At 38.6% G+C, this 21,796-nt stretch overlaps 1 protein-coding gene across 6 annotated transcripts in view; it reads right to left on the minus strand.

Annotated features, from left to right (window-relative positions):
• Pcsk5 (proprotein convertase subtilisin/kexin type 5) overlaps positions 1 to 21,796 on the minus strand; it is a 433,314-nt gene that overhangs the window by 235,791 nt on the left and 175,727 nt on the right. For all 6 annotated transcript variants that reach the window (XM_023722966.1, XM_023722964.1, XM_023722965.1 and 3 more), the window contains 2 exons: positions 20,404 to 20,492; positions 16,397 to 16,569 (listed from right to left, as the gene is read on the minus strand). In XM_023722966.1, the coding sequence (XP_023578734.1) occupies positions 16,397 to 16,569; positions 20,404 to 20,492 (262 nt within the window). The remainder of the gene's footprint in view (positions 1 to 16,396; positions 16,570 to 20,403; positions 20,493 to 21,796) is intronic.

Below are 21,796 nucleotides of genomic sequence, written 5' to 3' on the forward strand. Positions count from 1 at the left end.
TCTCTCTCTCTCTCTCTCTCTCTCTCTCTCTCTCTCTCTCTCTCCTCTCTCTCTCTGTGTCAGCAAAGGCCATTTTATGGTAGATTACCAAGAAAGCCATTTCATTACCTAGCTAGATTTTGAAAATGTAAGAATGCCATGGAACTGAACTGTCTTTACTATGGTATGATTAGGTTTTATCTGGAATTTTAATATAAATTTCTTCTCCTCCATTTTCTAGCAAGTGTTCTTAAAGGGCAATGGATAAATGTTGGAGGCTTTTTGTTATGTTAAAAGAAATAAGAAAAATAATGGTATGTGTGACTTCTAGTATAGGTTAATTTAGAGCCATAGCAGCAAGGACGATGTTATATAAGGCTTTATACAGATTAGGAACCTGATGGATAGTAAGGCATGTGCTCTTGATCACTGAGGTAGAACATGGTGCAGATGAGGGGAACATTGGAGTAAGATCAGAACCTACATATGTGCATGGGATACTTATGCATCATAATATGAGCAGACAAAGTGAAACAATTTCACAAAAGGAATTTTCATCTGCCTGTGATATTTTCCAAGCATAGCCCGAACACCCAATTAACCAGAGCTCTGTACTGTCCCTCTCTCAAAGTTGTTGTTATCTTTCTCCCTTCTGAAAAAAAGAATCCAGTTCTTCCGGTAGCCTCATGCATCTCTGCTGGCTATTCCATTCTGTATGTTCCACAACAGGGCTTCCAGGCTAAGGGGAGTGTGGTCTCTAAGAACAAGGACATCTACAGCTACTAACTCAGAAACTCAGAAAGGAGGAACTTTTCAGCTTTTTAAAGGTAAGGGCACTCTCATTAATAAAATATATCTGGTTTCTTTGTAGAGTTCATTGGAAGAAACAGATTTAATTTAGAAATATATATAAAGACAAAAAATCCCCGAAAACTAAAATGAAACAAAAGGTTTTAACTACTGTTTTAGCATTCACATGACATTTGTTCTAGAATTCCAAAGTATATTGCTTCCATAAGCAATTCTAACAGCTTTTGCACCATTATGCTCCATAGGTAAATACTTAGCATGGGCCATAAAGGTAATCTGAAAATTAACCAGAAAAGAAATACATTTGGAAATAGGACACAAGTCAGAGTAGATGGTCATACCATGCCAGTGCAGCTGTGGTAGAGAAAGCTTGATTCGGGAGGCAGAAAGAATGAATCACTTCAGAGAGACAAGAAGGCACCTTGGGGTTAGGGTTAATAAAGCTTGAGATTTGTTCCTGTAATCAGTACATTTGAGCAAGAGGCTGAGAATTGGGAAACCCATTCTACAGAACTGAATTAGACCCAGATAATACACTGGGCTGTCCCTCTCCTGCCAAAATGTTTTCAATGAGACAGACCTGAGATATTTTTAAAGGAATAAAGAGATCTGGTCAGTGAGAGTTAAGAATCTTGAGGTTATGCACTGCTGTTGGCTGGAACAATCCTACATCAAGGTGACAAATGTGTCAAGTCATAGCATTCTCATCTTAAAAATGAACATGCAAGACTTTTTCTTACAACGGATCTACTCCACAGTTGGACTGTCCTACGCAGAATATACAGATTCACTTGATAGTGCTTCAGCTCTGAAATGATTCGGGGGGGGGGTCTTCCTCACTCTCACACTACACTACTTAGCTTGTCCAATTGGTAGATGAGAAAGACTGACAGTTCTAATTATTAGTTACTTTTCTAAGATACAAAATACTTTAAAAGTGGAAATACATAGCCTGCATGAAGAATAACCCCTTTCTCTGCATCTGTCTTCAAGCACTTCTCATGCGACACAACTCCACTTCCTCGACATCCCAATCTCATCCATCTTCTCAGCCCCACACCACTGAATTCTGATTTTCTGTGCAAAAACAGGTGCTACTAAGCCAAATATGCGATGTAAATTTTAGGTTCTTTGAACTTTTTAATAATGCACTGAGCATGCTAGATGCAGTTATTAGCTACCACATTAATTTAAATAAGTAAATATACATTATCTTCTGTGTTCCATGAGCATATCAAATGTCAATGTCTTTTTTAAAGGAACAGAGAACCTATTAAGTTTACAAAATTAGCTACCGGTATCACTTGTATTTCTTGTAAAATGATAATTTTTAATTGTTTTAAATTTAAAAAAGTATAACTGAAAACAAAAAAAATTGTTCAATGTTCCTACGTAATCCACAGCTATAATCTTTTTACAATGATCGTTCATGTTCTAGCCCATGAATCAGTTGTATGGTTCCCCAAAATCAGAGTCTACAGGTGAATTGAACACAATTTTTAACAGTCCCCTGGAGATGGGCAGACATCCCCATACAAAAAAAATGTAACTATTGTTGCAAATACAGAACTCCTAATCCTCAAGTTCTTGATAAACAGTTATTTGTGTTTAGTGTATGACCAAAACAGAACAAAAAAGCTGTGGCTGAGGGTATAGCTCAGTGGTAGAGCATACAACCAGCATACACGAAGTTCTGGATTTGAATGACAACAAAACACTCCTCCTCCAAATAAACAGGCCAGCCACCAAGTGCTAGCCTATATCACAGCTCAGCACCAACGCATTTCATAGAAATAATCCTGTTTTGGAGCTGCCCTTTCTTTGGGTTTGAAACTGAAGATACACAGAACTAACGTTTCTTATAATTTATCACAAAGTGCCTAACAGTATGACACGTATTTTAACAGTGTAGATCACTTTTTATTTTATTTTTATAAAATAACTGGAACAAGGAAATTAGTCTTTCATGGAGAAAAGGAAACAAAAACTGGGTGTGTTTACTATCGGAAATAAAAATGCTTTTGAGCAAGGAATTTTATTTCAGCCAGACTCCAAATATTTTATGGAGTTGGCAAATTAAAACTTTGGAGTTAATACCATACTAGGATTAGTAAAATAAGTTGAGTAATATCATGCTTTTTGGTGCTGGAGTTTGCACCCACAGCTTCATGTATGTTAGGCATCATAGTCATTTTATTTGGATATACAGAGTCTCCCTACGTTGCCCTTGCTGGCCTCAAACTTGTAATTCTATTGCCTCAGCACCCTGTGTACCACCACACTCAGATTAGGAATATTACAGAAAGCTGAAAAGATAGAAGGCTCATTTAGTGAATATGTGAACTGCTATGTGTGGGAACTACAGAAGCGAAGTTAGCAAAACAGTCAGAGGCAGGGCTGGGACCAGAATACAGGTCAAGTCACCCAATGCTGACCTGCAGTGACCAACAATGCTGTAACAAGTACAGAGCAGTACGCTTTAGAGAAACACTGCTTAACACCAATGCACTAAGGAAAACTTTAAAAACTGAGAACAACCTCTCCTTTTACCTTATTTGCCAAATCAACACTTTCCAAATCATTTTAACATTGTTTATGGATGATTACTTCTGGCTAAGCCAATTTTTCTGAGACCTCTTCTTTCTCATCTGACTCACTGAAATTTCAGTAAGACCTAAAATAAAGACTTACTTTAGGTAGTCTCAAGCCCAAAAGAAAGGACTTTGAACTTGTTCACCATACAAAAATGGCAAACATTTGAAATGTATAGTTAACCTGATTCAAATATTACACAGTACATATATGCATTAAAACATCACATGTTATTCCTGTTTTTATGTATCAATTAGAATACATGAAAATACTTCTCATCATTCTCCAGCCTTTCAAACTTTAAGCCCTGTGCAAGTTGCTTTTCTATGGTGTGAAGATGACTAACACTCATTGGAAAGAGAAATACGCAGATGAGGCTTCTCAATTCCTCATTCCAAGTGGCTAAAAAAAAGTACACATGTATGTTACATGTTTCTGAGACAATCACAATTAGTAATTACTAGCAGTGACACAGCTGCCCTGGTTCTATCTGCCATCCCAGCACCATGCAATTTTTTGGAGAATAAAAACATTTTCACACCTGCCAAAAGTTCCTACATGTTGGATCACCCTAATGCAAAGGCAAAACCATACTCTCAGGAGAGCAAGGTTATGAAATTGAAAAGGACATTTCCAATATTAATATTAAGTACCAATTTTGAAACTGCTCAGAAACATGCCATCACGTCTAGATTTATATTGAAAGAGTGAAATTTGAAAAATTCTTTTCATAGAGGATAAAAAATATTTATTATCAACAGGGGTATGGAAGGAATTTACTATAAATGTTTGGAAAGGCAATTGGAAAGGAGGAGAAAGGGACAGTCCAACAATAATGAAAAACTCATACGCTATTCAAGTTAGCTGTAGATTATGGAATTCTCATTATGAACAGATTCCAACTGCCAGCTCAACTTTGAGAGAATCATGAGTTGCCCACCATGGGGCTCAGTTGAGGTCGCAAGGCTCCGCTATGGGAAGCGACAGTTGAATAGCTCATACCGTTTGTGAAAAAGAAGAAACCAGCCTTCAATACCTTCTACCCATTAGCACAACACAACGTTAACTGGAAAAAAAGTATATTTTCAAAAACATTGCAATTGGAATTTCTGACATTGCCAGTTAAACAGAGGACCCAATGCTATTATGGGCTACTGGACTCTTTTAGAATATTTTGCTGAGTTTACACACCTATAATGTTCAATAACAGAACTTAGAAAAAATGGGGTATACCGATGAATGTCCATTTTGTATTTGTGTATTCCAAGTGGTTAGGATAGATATATGGTTGCATTCTCTTAATGAATAGAATGATTTGTTCTAATGGTGTTTGTAAATAGCTTCACAAGTCCACTTCGTGTACAGCAATTAACCACTAAGAAGAATATATGCAGTGTATTATTTGTTGAAACTGTACTTCCGATTGGATTTGAAACTGTCTCATTGCTATCTGTTTATCAATAAAACTTTGAATAAAAAAAAACATTGCAATTAGTTATCAGGCTTGTATTTGCTCCCTGAGAATCTGCAGTGAGTACCTGGGAGTTCTTTTCTTTTTTTCCTGTCATCTTATATTTTTTTCCATAATTTTATTAAGAAACAAATAGCAATGAATTTCAAACCAAACTGGTAGGACAGTTTTAATAATTAAAACACTGCATACATTCTTCCTAGTGGTTATCTGCTGTACAAGATGTGGATATGATATCCTATTTACAAACACTATAAGAACAAATCCCTCTATTCATTAAGAGAATGTAACTATATATCTATCCTAACCATTATGAATACACAGATACAAAATGGACATTCATCTGTATCCCCTTTTTTGTTTAGGAAATTTTCCCAGAGGATCTGAAAACATCATATCATAGTGATATACGTGTGTCTATGTTTATAGCAGCATAATTTGTGATAGCCAAATCTTGGAAACAACCAAGATGCCGATCACCTAAGGAATGGATGAAAAAGATGTGGTATTTTTATACAATGGAGTATTACTCAGCTATAATGATAAAGTTGAAGCCTTTATATTGATGTGGATGCCACTTGAAGATATACTCATAAGTGAAATAAACCAGACACACATGTGTAAATATCATATAGTTTCCCTAGTATAAGAACTCAAAAGAAGAAATACAAATAGAAAGGTATAACGCAAGTAAAAGGAGAGCAAGAACTTGAGGACTAACTAATTAAGAGAGGGAAAGGAGAAGAGCTAGGAAACACGAGTGACAAGCCATACAGTTATATGTAGAAGATGGGTAAGGCAATGATCCTGAGAATGTCCAGAAGATTTTTGAATCTAGCAGTTAACTGCAAAGATTCTCATCCTGACTAACTATATATACTAACACCTGTGAACATCTAAGCAACTGCCCTGAAGATGGCAATTTGTAATAGTAGGTTCATGCTTGGAGTGCCTGTCATTCTGGTCTTCTGAATACGGGCTGCTTGTCATGACATACCAGTTGCTGCTGTGCCATCTCTCAGGTAGATGATTGTTCAAAAAGAAGGAGGTGATGAACGAAGGCAGGAGACAGGAAAAGGAATGTTGTGGGACTGTCCTGCTTCAAGGTTGTACCTGGGAGTTCTTAATGATGTACTAGAAGTCGGCCTTCCCTGGAGGAGGAGACCAGTGGAGGCAGTCTTTGCAATGGCTCCAGAGGGACAGCATTACAACAGCTTTTTCTCAGAGAAAGGGAAGCACTGATGGTTAGCAACTTGTGGTCAAGCAATTAGATAGTAACCCAGCTAAGTAAGGCCAGTACTTTCTAGGGCATCCCAGGCTCCTCCAAGGCTGAAGAGACAGAGTACATGAAGCTCATAGTGCAGCAAATCATTGCCCTAATGGCTACATTCTCCAGAAATTCAGAATAGCTCTTTGTGGCATGGGCTGCTTCTGTAATCCCAGCTGAGCTGAGTGTGCTGCATAGACAAGCCCATGTGGCACTCAGAGAGAGTAGGATTACATGGTAGCGTGAAGAGCACAGGCTCTGGACAGACACAGACTGAAGTCTGACCCAGTCAAGCTTCTGAATGGGAAGTTACTTAATTTTGCTAAGATTCAGTTTACAAGTCCATAAACTGGGTATTGCGATGAAGCTCTCATACCTAATTCAACTGGCCATGAGTTGCAACAGAAACATTTATAGCTGGACACGGTAGCACTGACCTGTAATCCCACGACTCGACAGACTGAGAGGAGGACTATACATTCCAGGTCAGCCTGGGCTACATAGCAAATTTGAGGTCAGTCTGTACTACATAGAAGGCAAAAAAAAAGTCTAAGTATTAGGTTTGGTTGTAGGCATCAAACATGATAGGGAATGAAAGCAGTACACTACTCTACTTTCAAATCATTTGATATCATCAGTTCTGTTCAATTTATCCCTGTTGGCCTTTCTTTTCTGACAACTGCCTGGTTATGTTGAAGGAAAAGAATCTGTAGGTTCTCATCATCAGCTTTCTCAAACCTATGTTGAGAATCATAGAAATTCAGGATTCCAATCAATCTTAACTTGACTTAATTCAGTCTCTATGTATTTTTGAATCTTCACTTGACAGAGATAGACAAAACACAGAGGAATTCCTGGTGTGATGGTTGAGCACTGCTGTCAAATTAATTGGCAAATGTAACTGAGTCACTTGTTACTTTCACTAAGTTTCTAAACACATAGAGGTCCATCAGGACCTATATCCTTTTCTTTTCTTTTCTGCGGTACTGGGAATTGAACTCAGGACCTTGCACTTGCCAGGCAGGCACTAATTCTACTGAGCTATCTTCCCAGTGTAACTATATCCTGATAGAAGGCAATTTAAGTAAATTCCTGTCAAGTAGAACCTTTCTTTTTTTAAAATTTTAGTAAGGATCTACAGGGTCTACAGGGTCTCACTACATAGACTGGACTCATAGTGATTCTCCTGTGTTCAGCCGCCCAAAAGCTGGGATTACAGGCATGTGCCACCAGGCCTGGTTTCAATCGCTGTCTCAGCGTACCTGGGGGTGGGGCTGGCACGGCACACTGGGGATCAAACCCCAGCTACTGTGTCGGTTTAAGCAGGTGCTTTAATCCATGGAACCTCTTGTAAATGGCTCCCTTGCCTATCTTTGCCCACCCACATATATCACTCTGAAGATTTGCAGCATTCACCAACTAACTTAACAGTAATCTGTCATCTGTTAAATGCAAACTGGTACAGCTGGGCACATGTCAAAAACATATCCCTCTTGGGTGGGATCTGTTAATTTTATTATGATTATTATCACTGCTTTCAAAACACATGCTCATCATGCCTCTTCTTTCCCATCCTCGTAAGCATATACCTTTAATTCCAGTGTGAAGAAATGCGTGCATACATAATGCATGACTACAGAGAAATCTTGTAGTTCAGCATATACTGTAAATATCCAAATCAATTCTAAAACGTGTTGAAGAGGCAACTGATGCGAGGACAGGAAAATACTAATCAGGGCCATCATAAGAGACTCTATCACCAGAAATATGCAATAGCTGCCCATTTAATGTCTCAGCTCCCATCTGGACCCTGGAGTAAAATAAAAGGAGGATGGGGTGAGGGCCACAGCACTAACTGGGACACTGAGAGCCAAGGCTTCTGATTTCAGTGACTTTTCTTCCCTGTTCTTGACATTGGCTCTGTTCCATTACAAATTCCTTGAATTATTTATTGATATTTCCCAAACCAAAAAGCCCAAACTTGGACTTTAGGTTCAAGGTCATATATTATAGTAGGTAATATACTATAAATAGTATATTATACATTATAAATTTTGTGTGTATATATATTCAAAAGTATATTGTTTAAATTCTGCTCCTGAAATAGCTACAAAGAACTATATGATTTTTCCAGAGAAAAAAGAAGACAAGTGCCAATCCGATGCTTGGCACATAGTGGGTATTTAAGAACTATTTTTCTTACTTCCTCAGTAAAGTAATAAGGGAAGTACTGGTAACCATAACACAGGCTTTTCTGACTATGGAAAATATTTAATTTCAAGGTTTTCGATGTTTTTCTAAAGAACCTTATAGACGCATTTGCCAGGAAGTTCTGAAATGTTGCCCAATGCAAGACAATGTATGATGAGCATTAATCACACCAAGTCTTATTAATATTTAATAATCTCAAAGGGGAAAAGAGATAATCCCAAGGCAAAGAGACGGTACCACAGGAAGTGCTATTACTGTGTGCCATGTATGTGGCCCACACTGACAGCTTCTGGGCGTGGAAGGGACTCATGGTGTTGGCTCACACCTTCTATGGGCCATTGCTTCTTCATACACAGAGAGCTGCCCCAAGACAAGGGTGAAGAGTTGCCTGTCTTTCCCTTCTACCCAGTGAAGTGTCTGGCATATTACAGCCATGCAGCAGATATAGGGAGCAGATAAATGACAGTTTACCAAAGAAAACTTCAGGCTCTGAGCTCTTTATTTTGAAGCCACCAAGCCCAGAGTCACCTCTGTCTGAAACACTGTCAAAGTGAATTACTTGTTTTATAAAACCCTTTTCCTATTGAGGACAGACTGAGGAAATAAAACCAAGAGCATCCCTGGAGGGAAAGCCCAAGAGTCAGGCCACGACCTCACCATAGCAAGCAGAACCATGTCTGTGTGAATGAGAAAAAAATTTTAAACTATCCTTTTTTAAGATGACATACAAAGTTTCAATTCTGAGACCCTGGCAAATTTGTGAGAGACCCTGTTTGCCCTACTAAAAAGCCTGGGATACTCCTTGTCATTCATGGGCAGCAGTGATGAATTTTAAAGGAAAAACATAGACAAGATTTGCATATAAAATATTTCCTTGCCAAGTTCACACAACTCAAAGTTGAAACTTAAGCTGGGAGTTTTGGGAAGTCCGTGTGAGAGAAGTTGTTTCTGAATCTGAGGAACAGAGGGCAGATTTCACAGACTCTTAGGAAATAGTCCAAGTAAACATGGGTAGATAACTAAGAAGAACAGGAGAAAAATTGTACATTTCCAGAAGGCAGATCAAGTGATCAACAGTCGACAAGATATATACATGACGGTAAGAACAGAATTAAAACACTTCAATTATTTCCAGTCCCATTCTCACTCTAAAAGAAAGCATTTAGTTAAATTTTCATAAAGCTGCTCCATGGAATCTAAAATGAAATTAAAGTTAAAAGTAATTTTTAAAAAAATCATGAAAAGAAAAGCTTCCATGTGGTTAAAGCTGAGAACGTTGATTAAATGAAGTGAAACAAATCTTTTTACTGCAGGACTTGGCAGAGCCTTGATACCTTTTCGCATCTCCAGAGGAGCTGAATAGGAAGTAGTTTCTACAGTATAGTTAACAGCAAACTCCCATTACTTCCACCCCATCTTCCTTAACATTTTAATAAATGACTAGTTTTGGGAAAACACTTTAGAAAATGTTCATCTAGTATTCTCTCCCATTTACACAGACTGTTAATTAATAATGTTCTGAAGATTATATAATAACCATCCAAGAAGTTCATTCAGCAATACCAAACAGATTAGAGCCAGATATATGAAACAATCAAGACACAATAACTCAGTATTTCATTTCTATTACCCTTTGCCATTTTCAGTGGGAATAAGACTTAAGATTCATAACAGGGAATTTACATTGTTCTAGGCATTCAGCAGAGAATTTTGCAGGAATTAATCATGTAACTCTCACAAAGCTCCTTTATATTAATTATTAGGAAGTAGCTCCACTTTATAGAGAAGCAAACTCATCTTCAGACATCTTAATTAACTTGAATGAGGAAGAAAGTACTAGAACTCACATTTCAGAGCCAGAGTCTGAACCCGGAGCATGGGCACTTTAATCACCATACTATAAAATGTATATTAATAATTCAGTTCTGGAATACTAAGTAAAAACAACGCAAGTGCGAACTCTGAGTATGTTAATAGAGTTCACGAAACGAATTGGCCTGGGTCCCACTTATATATTCCTTTGGCCATCCCTTCTTTCCTCCCTGAACACCAGTAGAAAATCAAATACTGTTTTTGGATACCTGGAATCCAGTAGAACAAGGAGTCAGACTTTGTACACTTTTGGAAATGGTAATCAATAAGGTGAGCACATATAATAAGCATAAGGAGGAGTAATAACTATAAGGAAAAGAAAATGCTCTGCTGGGCTGATGGATGAGTGTGCACTCTTGCGTGGTGAAAAAAGCAGGTAGAACGAGAGAGATGAGAGCTCAGAGAGAAGCACTAGGCTTTGCATGGGAGGTCACTGTGACCCTGGCAAGAACAGCTGCAGGCGATCACTGGGGCAGAGTCCTGTGGCAGTGGCTTCAAGCAATTTCTCACACACACACACACACACACACACACACACACACACACACAGCTGCTAAGAGGGAAAGTGTAGACAATGGCTCCAGGAATTTCATTCCAACTAGTAAAGGAGAAATAAGATAGTAATAGGAAGGACATATAAAACAAGAGAGGAATTACTCACCACTGTTTTTTAACATATAAGCATTAACCATATGAAGGAATAATAGAATTGAAAGGAGGAATCTGATGAAAAGAGAAAAAGTAATTGATGAGACAGAGGTTTTGATGGGATACAGAGAAATGAGGCCTAGTAAACAAATACAGAGGTGGCCTTAGATAGAATGTGAACAATACCCTGACCATAGTAGCAGCAGACAAGCTAGAGACTACGGCCAAGACAGGGAAAGGAGTTTAATGTCCTAGACAAAACAGAAGTGACACCAAGCAATAGGATTTACTAGTTTTCTCTTAGGGCATATTATGACTTTTTGAAAGTTATGCTGCATTTCTTTTTTCCTTATCCATAAAGGTGGAGAGAACAGAAATGATAAGGTTATTGTGCAGATTAAAAGTTAATTACTGATTTTTAGGGCTCAGATGAGTGACTCTAGTGTCAAGTGGTATATGTTGTTCATGCTGCTGTTATTATTGCATTATCATTAATTAAATGTAGCTCGAATTATGTGGTCTTAACACTTGAATTTAATTTAGTATCTCCTTGGCATCAAATGAAATGCAATCCTTGGGAGAAAGAGCAAGTTGTCAACTGAGATATGGTTTGTTTAACATAGCTTCCCTAATGTAATTTTGGCACATTAATTCTAAAGGAGCCATAAATTGAATCAATTTTGATTTTGTTAAAATCTAGGAAAGCAGTGTTACATTTTATCGAGCCAAATGCTTATATTACAGCAAACAAACAGGGAGCATTTTGAGATTCAATATTTGCTACATTTTTTGATTAGCAAGCAGAAGGAATGGATGCAATCAATACATGGGCTCCCAAGCAAAATGTATTTCTTCCTCTGTGGAAATCCTTCTCATGGCCACCAGCTTAGCTTAGCCCTTCTGGACCCCTTCAGTCTTCACTCTGCTTTGGCAGCCCTTACCGCCATACTGTGTGCTGCCTCCATGGCAGCAAGCTAAAAAACTGTCCATCAAGGCAGCGCATTCCTGTGTCTCAAATCATTTTATTCCGTATGAGAACAAATGCATTCCTAGTTGAGAAAATCCTGCAGAGATAGTCCCTACTCCTTATCCAACCACCTCTTCCTGCTCTCGTCTTCTCCATCTTGCTTCCCATGCCCAAGCTAGCACTGTGTTCTGGGGATGCACCAGTCTTTCTCTACACAGGGCTCCTTGATCTCTCTGTTCTTTCTGCATAGAACATTCCTCCTCCAGTTCACATGAGCAGCTCCAAATCATCTCGCCTGTCTCTTTTCAGTTATCAGTTCCTCAAAAAGGACGCCCTGTGCTCCACCGAAGCAGCTCCCTCTTCCCACAAGTGGCAGTTTTATTTCACTCAATACTGTTATCCTCAGGTGAAATGGTTCTGATAGTTTCTATGCTTGTTTGCTTTCTGACTTGCTGGGGGAATACAGCACCTTTCATGAACTACATGTAAAACTCCATGTCTTCTTCACCCCTTTATGTGAAAAGAAATCTGGAATTCACTGAATTGAATAAAAAGAAGAAACAACCTCCAATTCCTGAATTTTTGCAGGTGGAAAATAAACCTCAATAGGGCAGTGTAACTTCCAGCTGTCACACAGGTTCTCAGACAGTAAACAGAATAAATTGTTTTTTCATTTATTCCTCCATTCATCAAATCACTCAGCCAACTCACCATTTCATTATTCTTTAAAATCTGACTTTGTGTAAAGTACTCAATTATTTTCTGTATGTTGGACAATGTGGATTTTGTACAGAAATTAGAATGATCTCAAAGAATGTAAAATGTACTATCACACTTGATATTTGATAACAGTGTAGTTAGTAAAAGGTTTCCTATTCCTGGAAAAGACTATCTAATATCCTGTTTAACAGTAATAAATATTATATTCATAGACATTTAGAGAGATATCGTTTGGGAAAATAAGAATTGAATTCATGACCACAAATACAGATAACTAAAATAAATTCTGTAGCCACAGATCATCCCAGTGAAAGGGAAGGTGCTTTCTCAAGGGTAAGCACAGCTAAAGACAGGGGAAGGAAGGAAGCAGGAGACATCAGAAAGTCAGTCCAGATGCGAAGCCGCTATGACACCAACATGAAGTTACTCCAATGGATAACTCAATGGATTTCTCTAGAACTCTGCAGGTAGACCTGGTCCAGGAGAGAAGGAGAGGGGCTGAAAACAAAGAGAGACAGTGTTTTGAAAATCTGTGATCATGTCTCTGCAATGCTTTTATCAAGCATGTACGACATTTCACGGATTACATTTATTCCTGCATGCATTTTATCTCATAGAATGAATACACGGAACGTCCCTATGAGCACTACCTATTAAGTAGAGAAGGAACTTGAGCCACAGAAGGTCAGAGAGAGGTAAAGGACAGGCACTGCTCCTGACCACAGCCTAACCAGAAAGCCTCTGTGAACTAAGAACTGGAAATGCTGACCAGCTGGTCTTGTGTCCCTCAGCGGGTCCTCACAGTTCCCCCATGCTTAGATGAGCAGTGGTAAGCGCCACAAAATACATCACTCCTTCTCACAGTTACTAACCCAACTAGAAAAGTTAATGCTTCACTTTAAAACCAAATACTTTTGGTTAGATTAAAACTTTGAAGAATTCTTGATGAAATGTCAAAGAAACGATTCCCGCCTTCCCCCACCTGCCTCTGTGTTAGGGATTGAACTCAGGGCCTCATGCATACTAAGTATGCATTCTACCACTGAGCTACACCCTCAGTATCTAAATTATAGTATCTCTACACTCCAAAATCCCTGGATTGATGCCCATGGGATATCATTAGTTAAAGAAAACAATGTGCAGAGGTATAATATGTTCCCGGCTGATATGCTAATATTTGTAAGAGTGTGAATAGGTAGAGTCTACATTCTTAGCAATGCCTAACTAGCTGAGTGGAGAATTCTATTATATATCATCTTCATATATTTTTGTGTATGCTCTGTCACAGTAAGCATAGCTTAATTCTATAATTAATAATGAGTACAGAGTAATTTTCCCTTGTCATTTCTATATACAGTCTTTCTATGTGTTTTAATGGTTTTCTCACATGATCTTGTTTCCAACTTCAACTATTTTTTTACCTACCTATCTTTCTTTTTTTCTTTTGTGGTACTGGAGATCGAACTCAGGACCTTGCATTTGTCAGGCTAACTCTTTCAGTCAAATTTAATTTACAAGATTCCAGTTAAGATTTCCACTGAAAGAAAAATTCTTCAGCCAAAATAAATCAAGGAACGTTTGGTTCGCGTTGCTTGAATCAATGGCAGTCCTATTAGTCTGTTAGTAAAACTAGTTATTGGTATTGGATATGGGGCATCTTTCAAAAGGCTATGTGCATTTTTATATTTATTTATTTATTTATTTATTTATTTATTTATTTATGGTACCGGGGATTGAATTCAGGACCTTGCACTTGCCAGGGAAGCGCTTATTCTACTGAGTCATCTCCCTGGCCCACTATGTGCATTTTTAATATACATTTTTCCATGTTAATGAGAAATTTCAGATTACTCTTTATTATAAATGTTACATATTCCTAACTTGAACAAAAAATATGAACTAGGCTTGGTTTATTTAACTAACTTGAATGAGCAGTCTATTACTGGCATAGGGATAGTAATTTATAGTCCATAGCTTTGATAGTGAAATCATCAGATTATTGGTTTTAAGGCATTTGGGAAGGAAAACTGTAGGCAAGTTAAAATACAACACTACAATTTAAAGGACTCTAAAGTAGCAGAAAATTGACGGAGCTGGAAGTGAATGCTCTCACCAAACCTAAACTTAGGTGGAAGGGCCTACAAAAGAAGTATACACAGATATTCTTCATTTAGCATCCTGCCTGTTAAATGACAGTTTAGATGTATGATCCATCTTTTTTGGTGCAGTTACGTTCATCTTGTTTATAGAGCCTCAGGGTTTTTTTTAACAATACAACTGATTTATATTTTTGCTGATTGTACTATATAGTATAATATTGCAGTTTTATGTTGTTATACATTACAGCACTGCATGTAAGAATTACACAAATGAGAGCAAAAGCCATCAAACTAGAGTTTTCTTTGACCATTTCTTTCTTCAGAATGTTGTCACGTATGTACTGTAGACAATTGTTCACTTAGTGACCAATTCACTTAATGACTCAGTCGCAGGTCTGTAGTCCATCATTACATGAAGAATGCCTGTTAGTTTTCCTTTGGGTCTATTTCAGAATAACCTGGAGATAGCTTAGTTGAGACTTCCATCAAACCCTACCTCAATCCTACAAAGATGTGGGAGATTTAATATCATTTTTGTTCCCATTGTAACATTACATTGATCAACTTACAGCATCCCACAGTTTTGAATTTTAGCGGAATACATAATGACTATGGTTGGCATCATTTGTAGTAAAAGAAATTGGATTCAGCAGACATTTATCGAGCACATCCTAAAATGTCAATGGGTTATGCTGAGGCCAAAGAGATGTGGAGGGCACAACAAAAATCTGCTCTCTACGAATCTAAAATTTAGGGAGAAAGTACAAAGAACAATGCGATGAGAACTGTGTATAATGACAGTGAGAACACGAAGAGTAGAAACATGAAGTTGTTTGTAGTTCATTCTAATCTAGGCAGTGAGACATTGCTGAGCAAAGCTGACCTTTGAGCTGCAGCTTGAAGGTCAAATGACATGGGTCCAACAGTCCTGGTGGGGGGAGCAGAAAAATCTCAGGGAAAGCAGGATCTTTTGACAGATAGTCAGGATGGGACATGTTTGCATTGCAACAAGACAGAAAGAGACGAGGAAGGAAAGGGGGTTGCCACCAGGTCACTGATGGGCCACAGTGGACAAGTTCAAATGTGTGCTCTATGTCACCCAAGCTTCACTCACGAGTAATAAACACTCTGCTTCTAGCATAGTTGTCCTCCTTTCCTCATGAAAAGTATCTGTGGTCATATTTTTATTTTCTTTAAATCAGATGACAGTTTTTAAGATCTGTAATTTGAAATAGACTTTTTTTACACTAAATTATGTGGTTGGTTTATTGGAGGATAATGATTGATCAGTGGATCTTATTACAAATGAGGAAAATGACAACGTATTAAGATACCTACTCGGGTAAGAGGATTGGGAGCCAGAGAACAAATACCACTGCACTAGAATAGAGGGTAGACTAGGGAAAGGGTGGTGGGGGAAGGGCAGCATAGGCTGATCTATTAGCACTGACTGGAGGGTGTTCACAATTCCACTCAATGTCACTGCCCCAAGAATTTTCTTTTCAACATGTGAGATTAACACATTAATTAACACAGTTCCTGTCAGTGGGCCTAAGCATCAGAAAACACCTCTATCCCTTCAGAGGAAAGCCTCCAGCTAACAGTTCATCAGTAGAGCAGAGACACCTCACAATGCTTTTCATTAGTGTATCTGCTGGCTCAGCCCACAGGCCCCACGCATACCTACACCCCTGGAGGATGGGACACCTATAAGGTTTTTACCGTCACCTTAGATGAGCCTCGGTGCTCTCAAAACCTACCATTCTAACACCATTTTCAAAGGCTTGCCGGGTGAGGGGAGCGGGCCCATCCACGGTCTTGCCATCGTCATCTGGGCCCCAGCTGGCACTGTATATGTGCACGTGCTGGGGGTTGAAGCTGACTGACTTTGCCTCCACCATGTCTGTGACGTCTCCATCCAGCATTCTCACACCTGCAAGGCAGAAAGAAGAGAGAGCTCAATGCAGGTGCTTCACTGCCTGACATCCAAGAAAACCCCCTGCAGGGCTGCAGGGTCAACCCAGGTATTGTTAATCAACACTCAACTGAGCACATTTGCCTGGTGAAAGGATAATGTACACTTTTAAGAAGGTATCTCAGAGAACAAGGAAATAACATTGCATGTAAAAGTGAAAGCCTTCTTTAAATTTTTTTTTATCCAATTTTTTCCCAGTTTCTAATCCCTACAATGATTGCCATAAGCTATCCCTTCCATTCATTCCTCTTTTAAGCAACTATTACTGGGTAGCCAGAGCCTCAAGCAATCCACTGCCCGTTAATTTCTTTTCAGTAAGTAACTTGTGCTGAGAGTTGGTATAAAATAATCTAGCCTCAGCAGTCTTTTAAGTTTGGGAAAGCTGCCAAGTTGGGTTGGTCTCATTTCCTCTACATGTAATATTAGCCCCTAATCTGAAGATCGATGTAAACTTAATTTATTTACTTTTCGCAAAGTTATTTACAAGTCAAGTAATAAATGGGAATGCAGTTAACACTTCAAATAGTCCTCAAATGGTTTTTAGCAATGTTTAGTCACTAATCCTCATTTAAATAGATTCCTGCAAGACAGATAGAAATTTATTATTATCCCTAACATAGACACTAAGACACTCAGAAATGAACTACATGCTGAGCCAGGTGAGGTGGTACTTGCATGTAGTCCTCGCATCCTACAAGGCTGAGGCAGGAAGATCACACTTTTGAGCCCAGCTAAGGCAATTTAGCAAAAACTGGCCTACAAAGGGACTGAGGATGTAGGCTCAGCATAAATACCCTGTGCTCAGTCTCTCCGTAGCACAAGAAAGAAAGAATGAGGGCAATGAGGGGAGGGGAGAGAGAAAAAAAGGGTAGATCGGGGCCAAATGCCAGGCCTGGGCTGGAGATGGCACTCAGTGGTAGAGCTCTTGCCTGAAATGAACAAGTCCTGCATTTGATCCAAGCACCAAAATTAAAAAAAGGAAAAAAGAAAAGAAAAAGAAGAAACTAGGCTTTTCTTTTCCCTTTTATTCTGGATAGTCACAACAATAAAGTATTTAATTGTGAGGGGAACATAACTCTCCTCAGCTTAAACTAAATATTATCACTGAAATACTGCATCTTTATAGGGCAAATTTACTCCTTACTAATGTCCTATTTCAGTAAGACAAGCTTTTTATTGGTTTTCAATAAACAGAAATTAAATAGGAAGATCTCAAACCAGGCATCCTTAGTTAGTATATCTAACCATAAATCGATCTCCCTACTTCCTATTGTATATCTTTTATTTTGCTCTTAATTTATAATCTGATTTCTTTTTTGTGCTTTTGCAAAAGCTTTTAATTACAAAATTTGAAAAAGAAGATGAACACTGAAGTGCCTCTCTATCCAATATTACAGAATTGTTCAATTTAAACTAATTTTCACCATCTAACACCAACATTAGGTTGAATTCTTTAACTTCCATGAAAGGTATCAGCTTTTCATGTTTTACTAAAGTAAATAAGCCCCTCGACATCTAGCTAGCACTGAATAATCTCAAAGCACTGTATCTCTGAAGATGCCCCATGTAGTTGTTACACCTCGTATCTCTTCCTCTAGATATATATCAGCTGTACACACTGCTGGGTTCCTGTGAAATTGTGTTTTCTGATTTTTAAAGGAAGCTGTATGTTAACAGGGGATGTAGAGAATGAAATCCATGAATAAATCCCTTTAAAAATTATGGAATGTAGGGGCCGCAGTCTAAACACCTGCTTGGGCAAGCTTAGACAAAATTTAGGGACCACAGTTCAATCCCTAGTGCCATGCCAGCCCTGCCCCCAGAGCAGGCTGAGCTAGCCACACACACACACACACAAAAAAAATAATAAAATAAAATAAAAAAATTATGGAACACAAACTGTACCGGGAAAGTTTATTAAAGTTTATTTTATGAGCAGGAAAATAAGACAATACCCTGACTGTGTGAGTGCTGAATGGCTACTGGCTTATTTCAATTTAATAAGCATATTCAAAATAGAGCTACATGTTTTTAGGTGGATAAATGAACTGCTTCTTCTTACCTTTCACTTAAAAGCATAAAGTGAGACAATTTTACCAATACAGCAAGTTCCGCCCCATGTAATCTTACTGGTATGTCCAAATGCCAACATGTGTGTAGCAAAGCAGCACTTTCAGTTGCTATATCATGCATTTTATGCAAAATACATGAAAAAAAAAATGCCTGCTACATCACACTTAGAAGCCCATAATTTTCTGAGTAGAAATCCACAAGAATTTCATCATTTTGTTAAACTTTAAAGGTAATAGCAAGTTTTCTTTGCTCCATTTAGCTCCAAACCTTCATGCCTTAGGCCTAAGGGGTTAAATCTATAATTCAGTATGATCTTGCTTAGAGCATCTTAAATTATCACCAACCGTTTGTTCTTCTAATGAAGGTGCTGGGAAAATAGGGCAGCATTTTACTGTGAGTTCACAAGTTCGTCCCCTGTGCCTTCAAGGTCAGGGGTAGGGGCTGGGGCATGAGTCTTCACTTGACAGATGAGTCCTGGCCTGAGAGCAGCTGGCCAGCAACCTGCTCTGGCTCTCTGGGAGGAACAGGGCCCGCGGTACCCTCAGCCCTCTTGGAAAAGCCCCGGTCTCCTTTTTTTAGCATCTCCACATCTTCCTCCCGAGGCATGGCGGATGCTGTGGAGCACAGCTAATTACTGGTTAACAAATTGTCAAAGGACAAAATTCAGGGTGAAGTAAAGGAAAGAGGTCACATTTACTGTGGACTGACATTCAGGGTAATTTTAGAAAACCTTTTCTTAGCACTGCTATTATATCCCATTGCCTTCTTCTACGTGGTCTCACTTTCCACAGATTCAGTTATCCAAGGTCATCTAAGCAAAAATATTTACTGGCAGATTTTAGAAAGAAACAATATGTGTTTTAAGTAACTTTTTAAGAGTCTAGTTTCGCAATTTTTTCGGTTTTATTATTGGTTGCATAGTGCATTAGAAACAACAAGGCTAGCCTAGATTCACAAGCGCCATTCATCCTACAGCACCGTTTATCAGACCCTTATAGAACACTTTTAAGCCAGGCAGAGGACCTGTACAGAATGCTTTCCTCCCCTTTGCATGTGACTGTGGCACTTGGCTGTTGCTTACAGAGATGACTACAAATGGTAAAGCTTACTTTCATCAGCACCTGGATTTATACTGCCTTGGCTGGATCCTTAAAATAAACCTATGTGTATTTGAGTTTGGGCATCTTTGTGTATGTATAGATAGAACCTGGGCCCATTTGTGCAAACATAACTACCTCATGTGATTACCAAAGGAGATTTTACCATGTGCCATTTTAAGTACAATTACAAAGCCCTTCTTCCAAAAGGCTAACCATCACACACATGATGTACTTTCTGCTTTGAGAGAACCTCAAAATGCTTCTTTCCTTAGATCTATCATAGCCTGATGTGTCTACTGCCAGTTCCTTCCTATCCAGGTACCAATTGTAGAATTTCGTTATAAACATCTGAGCCTCCCATCTGTACTACTAAATACAATAACACTTCTTTCTTCAAACCCATTAGAAAACGCATGCTTGCAACATGTTAGGGTACTTCATCTGTGGTCCTTACCTATGTTCAGTGGTGCATGTTACCTAGTGGTTTTGCTATCAACAATAGTCAAAGGTTATTTATTATGCAAAGATATGCCCATCTAGTTTCAAAAGCATTATGAAAACTAGTTAGCAAAAGACCGCCTGGCTTGTAACTCTATGTGCGTAGGTTTGTTTTCCATACCTCCAATCTTGGCATTGAATGCGATTCCAACTGTGCAGTGAGAGTTGTTTGCAGCGGCTGCCACTTCTCCAGCACAGCGGGTCCCATGCCTGCGGGCAGAACACACACACTTTCTAAAGTAAGACACTCCATTCTCACGAACTCAACACATCACCACTGCCGCTCAGGCTTCAGAGTGGTGCTCAAAGCATCCAGCTGCGGGTGCTTCTAGAACTTCCTACCCCAGTAGCACTTAGGTTGTCTGTGGCCAATTCCTAGCACATAGTTACGCTGTTTTGGATTATGTTATTTTAATATTTATATGTTCATTTTTGATATCTTGCTCTCTAAACTAGAAAATCTTGAAAGGTAAAACCCGGCCCAAGTTTTTATGGCTGCCAAACATCTGCTGACCAATACAGTAGCCACCAGTCATCTGTTGCTACTGTGCCCTTGAATGGCAACTCATGCAAACTCATCTCAATCTTTAATTTTACTTAACTTTAACTTAATTAAAAAACTAATATCCCAGTATGAGAAAATGAACAATGTGGGTATGAGAATATGGTTATTAAACTATAATTTTAAATATAGTCAAACTTTCCTAATGAAAAATTTCTGTCAAGAACAGGATGTGCTCTACACACTAAGTGGAAAAACATTTTCTACAAAATAAGGGCAAACTCGTAATCCTTATATTAATTATATGCTGAAAAACCTTAATAAAATGTATTGTAATGTTTTATTTCATATGTTTGTTTTCATTTCTTTATTGGTTCCCCAAAAAGCATTTGTCTTTTATTTCCTGCAACACCTTTGTTCTTTAATCAGAAAAGTCTTATAGCTGAAAGATCTTCTAAGACCATCCTTGTCAGAGGATGCCAAAGAGTTTCAAATACAAAGCACCATCTATTTAGAAGTAGTGGCCTTGAAGAGTGGGTGTAGAATGTGCTGGCATGACCGAGTCCAGGGAAGGAACAGTAAGGCTGATGGCTACTGCCTCTCATGGATGCAGAGGAAAGAGGAATCAACCAGTGCGGTGTGTTTACCATTGTTAACAGAGTTCATGACCACCCTGCCCTCACTTTTGGAGATGAGCTCACAGAAAGACAGACATCTATCAAAAAAGCAGCACAGGTGACAAACAGGTAACTAACTGTGAGGTCCTCAGCCCAGTGTGCTTCTCTTTCTGGCACTGTTGCCTTGCACTACACTGTCACGGGATATGACTGTCATCTATGCAGCCTAGAACAAGTTCTTGTCTAGGACTGATAGGCACACATACGAAGTGACACAAAGACGACGTCATAAAGAAAACATATGCTGCTTTGCTTACTTAGCAATGCCATACATATCTTTTTATATAAACATTAATGTGTATTGTTTTAATGGTCACTCATATATTCCATAAGTG

Source organism: Octodon degus, unplaced genomic scaffold (genome assembly GCF_000260255.1).
Source record: "Octodon degus isolate 3935 unplaced genomic scaffold, OctDeg1.0 scaffold00095, whole genome shotgun sequence".
NCBI classification, from domain to species: Eukaryota; Metazoa; Chordata; class Mammalia; order Rodentia; family Octodontidae; genus Octodon; species Octodon degus.